This window comes from Drosophila willistoni (genome assembly GCF_018902025.1).
Source record: "Drosophila willistoni isolate 14030-0811.24 chromosome 2L unlocalized genomic scaffold, UCI_dwil_1.1 Seg168, whole genome shotgun sequence".
Taxonomy (NCBI): Eukaryota; Metazoa; Arthropoda; class Insecta; order Diptera; family Drosophilidae; genus Drosophila; species Drosophila willistoni.
In genome coordinates, this window is record NW_025814047.1 from 5,197,134 (window position 1) to 5,199,973 (window position 2,840).

General features: G+C 38.4%; 1 protein-coding gene across 1 annotated transcript; it reads right to left on the minus strand.

Moving 5' to 3' along the window:
* Positions 1-1,501: 1,501 nt before the first annotated feature.
* LOC124459874 lies at positions 1,502-2,435 on the minus strand. Its single transcript, XM_047009645.1, has 4 exons — positions 2,264-2,435; positions 2,112-2,206; positions 1,920-2,052; positions 1,502-1,857 (listed from the first exon to the last, which is right to left on the minus strand). The coding sequence occupies exons 1-4, from the start codon at positions 2,388-2,390 to the stop codon at positions 1,754-1,756; spliced, it is 459 nt and encodes a 152-aa protein (XP_046865601.1). The 5' UTR covers positions 2,391-2,435; the 3' UTR covers positions 1,502-1,753.
* Between the last annotated feature and the right edge of the window lie 405 nt (positions 2,436-2,840).

A 2,840-nucleotide genomic window follows, 5' to 3' on the forward strand; every position in this document is an offset into this window, starting at 1 on the left:
ACTTTAGGGTTTAGCTTACACTCAGAGAAAAAATTGCCAGAAGTTTGTAAAGCAAAATATCTAAAAGAGCATAAATTTTTAGGAAACGAACTTTAATGTTGTCTTTTCTGGTATTTCAATAGCTACAAAGCGACAAAAATCAAGTTGATCAAAACAACTTTTTGTTCTACACTTGATAGATTTCAAAGTTAAATCAATTCAGCTGATAGTACATCTCCTTTCCACTTCTTTTTCAGGTCTCCAGTAAAGTCCCCAGTGCATAAGAAATCACACATTACTATTGTGAATGTTGTTGCCGTCACTCGAATCATTTCCCAAATGTCTCCATTTCACTTCTAATTGAGGAGAATGAAAAACACTTTCGACAAATGTAACACAATTTCATTCGATTTATTGAGACTATTTGCAATATTATTAAACACATTTAGTTGAAAATTTCCCACTGGGTAGCAGGTCTTGGTGCCAAATATGGAAATGAAAAAAAAAGGAAACATTTGCAGACACCTCGCTACCAGGAGATATCTTTCTGCCTTTGTGTGTGTGTGTTTGAGTGTGTGTGAGAGTGTGTAGGTACATATTTCCAGCCGGCGGTGTGAATGCTGGCAGCAGCTACAACTACCGTTTGCATTGAGGCTTTATTAATAGAAATAAATCAAGTTTTGTGCACAGACATCAATTAGCTGGAGCCACAGCAGTGCAAAACCAGAGCCCAGACCAGCAGCCAATAAACCAAAGACCAACAACAACAGCAACAGCTTCCTACCCATTGGCGTCAGATACAAATGTATCTGTATCTGCACATGCTGGCTATATGGCTGACTGGCTGGCTGGCTGGCTGTATGTCTGTCTGATTGTAGCCGTGTAACTGCGCTGCACACATATGTTAATAATTTGCAAAATGCATTGGTCGGGGCGATAACATGCAGGTGATAGCCAGACTCCAGACTCCAATTCAAGCAACCGAATTATATTTAGTCCCCCCCAAGTGACCGTCCCTCTCGTACAGCTACTCGCCTTGAAACTGACTGTGGCGCCCCAAAAAGTTTTGCTAGCAATTAGCGTCTTATCGCAGCTTATGAAGCTATCAGGACAGAGCCCCGTGATACGACGACGACGTCGACCGACCGACCAACCGACCATAAGCCATAAGTCAGAATGGGAATGAAATTGGATACCAATCCCCCATGGGGGGTACACACACACACACACACACACCACACACACTCAATCAATGGGGAGAAGCTGCAGCCATTAGATAAAAATGCATTGACACATAGATAAAAACTGAATGCCCAGCAAACTGGCGATGCATTTGTCTGATAAGCCACCAAAAAGACGGCCAATTCATAATTTCTAAAGTCAGTTTTCAGTTCGTTTTTTTTTTTCTTTGGTTTTGTTTTTTTGGGTCCAGTTTTGAGGTCTCGAGCAATCGAGGCGTAACTCGATACGAAAAAGGGATGCTTGCCACATAAATTGCCAGACGAAACGCATATTTCTGGTTTTCATTTCATCGCCCCATCCAATACAGTTTGGGGCATAATTCTTTTAATTTATATTTCGTTAATTTTTATATGAAGAGTTGACATTTTGGCCCAACAACACAGTTTTTATTTTGAGGACGATCGCAGACGTTATCGGCCATTTAGGCAGCGCCGTTGGAAGCACCAGACTCCCATTACGATAAATCATTTTTGTTTCTTCTGTCGTTCGCCCCTTCTCTTGTTCGCCTGAGTCAGTCTCAGATCCAGATCTTTTAGTATTCCTCTTCGTCGTCATGATGAAACATTGCCTCTCTTTGAGCTTGCTGCAATTCTACCATATAGGAATATGCCACCAAGTCAAAGTATCCTAGCATAACTTTGGAACAATTCTTAAGCACAATCATCTTCATATACCTACAAAAAACAAGGAGTACTCACTTAAGGGTATCGTATAGAGTATAAAAATATTCAGTTCAATGCCATATATTATGGCAACCAGCATATAGATAGTTTCCACTGTAATCGGTGGAACTTGCAGCACCAGAAATAATATAATCAATGGAATCGATTTCTGCAAATTTGATTGATTACACCCAAATGTCAATCATTAAATTAATTCTGTCCTCTTACACACAAAGTGCCACATAGAAAAATAAACGAAGCACCAATCATAATGGCAAAAGAAATGCCAATATACCAGAAACCTGCTACTTCATCTGTATTGCCTAAAACACTATTAATAGTAAAACTATTTCAATTAAATAGTTTCCATTATTATTTACATATAGCCATGTCGTGGAACATTAGACCAGTCGTTAGGGAATAGTAAATGATCATCCAGATAGCGGATGATATGCAGCCAGTTCGCACTCTACAGCAATGGCAACAACTGGTCAATGCGAAAGCCATCCCAAGGCAATTCCCATTACTCTCAGCAAATAAATGTTTATTGACAATTATGCCAATGATAGAAAGATCGACATATAAACATTTATAACAAAACAAGACGAGCGTTAGAATCAAAGTCCGTAATTGTACACCTCATGCAGATCAAGATCAAAGCATGTCTCACAGGCCCGAAAACAAAAACAAATATGGGACTTTCTTTTAAAAATATCATAAAAACATCGTCGTTTAAGTTTTTATCAACTCATTATTCGAAAAGACAATATAAAATCATCTTATCAATCTTCATTTGTAACATGTATCAAATAAAAACAGAATAATTGACCAAGGCATTTCCAAAGACCTGGAAAACCCAACACATTTATATAGCCGCCAATCGAAGCAAAACTTATTAGATCCTCCTTTGCTTATAGCAAATATTTAAGTTACTTTAAAATTGTAATAGAATCATAA

Bases quoted from the DNA above. Each gene is read 5' to 3' on its own strand.
- LOC124459874 (XM_047009645.1), bottom strand. From the start codon at position 2,390: ATGGCTTTCGCATTGACCAGTTGTTGCCATTGCTGTAGAGTGCGAACT. The intron at 2,053-2,111 runs GTAAGAGGACAG...TCAAATTTGCAG, and splicing joins TTCTATGTGGCACTTTGTGT to AAATCGATTCCATTGATTAT. The intron at 1,858-1,919 runs GTGAGTACTCCT...ATTGTTCCAAAG, and splicing joins ACTCTATACGATACCCTTAA to TTATGCTAGGATACTTTGAC.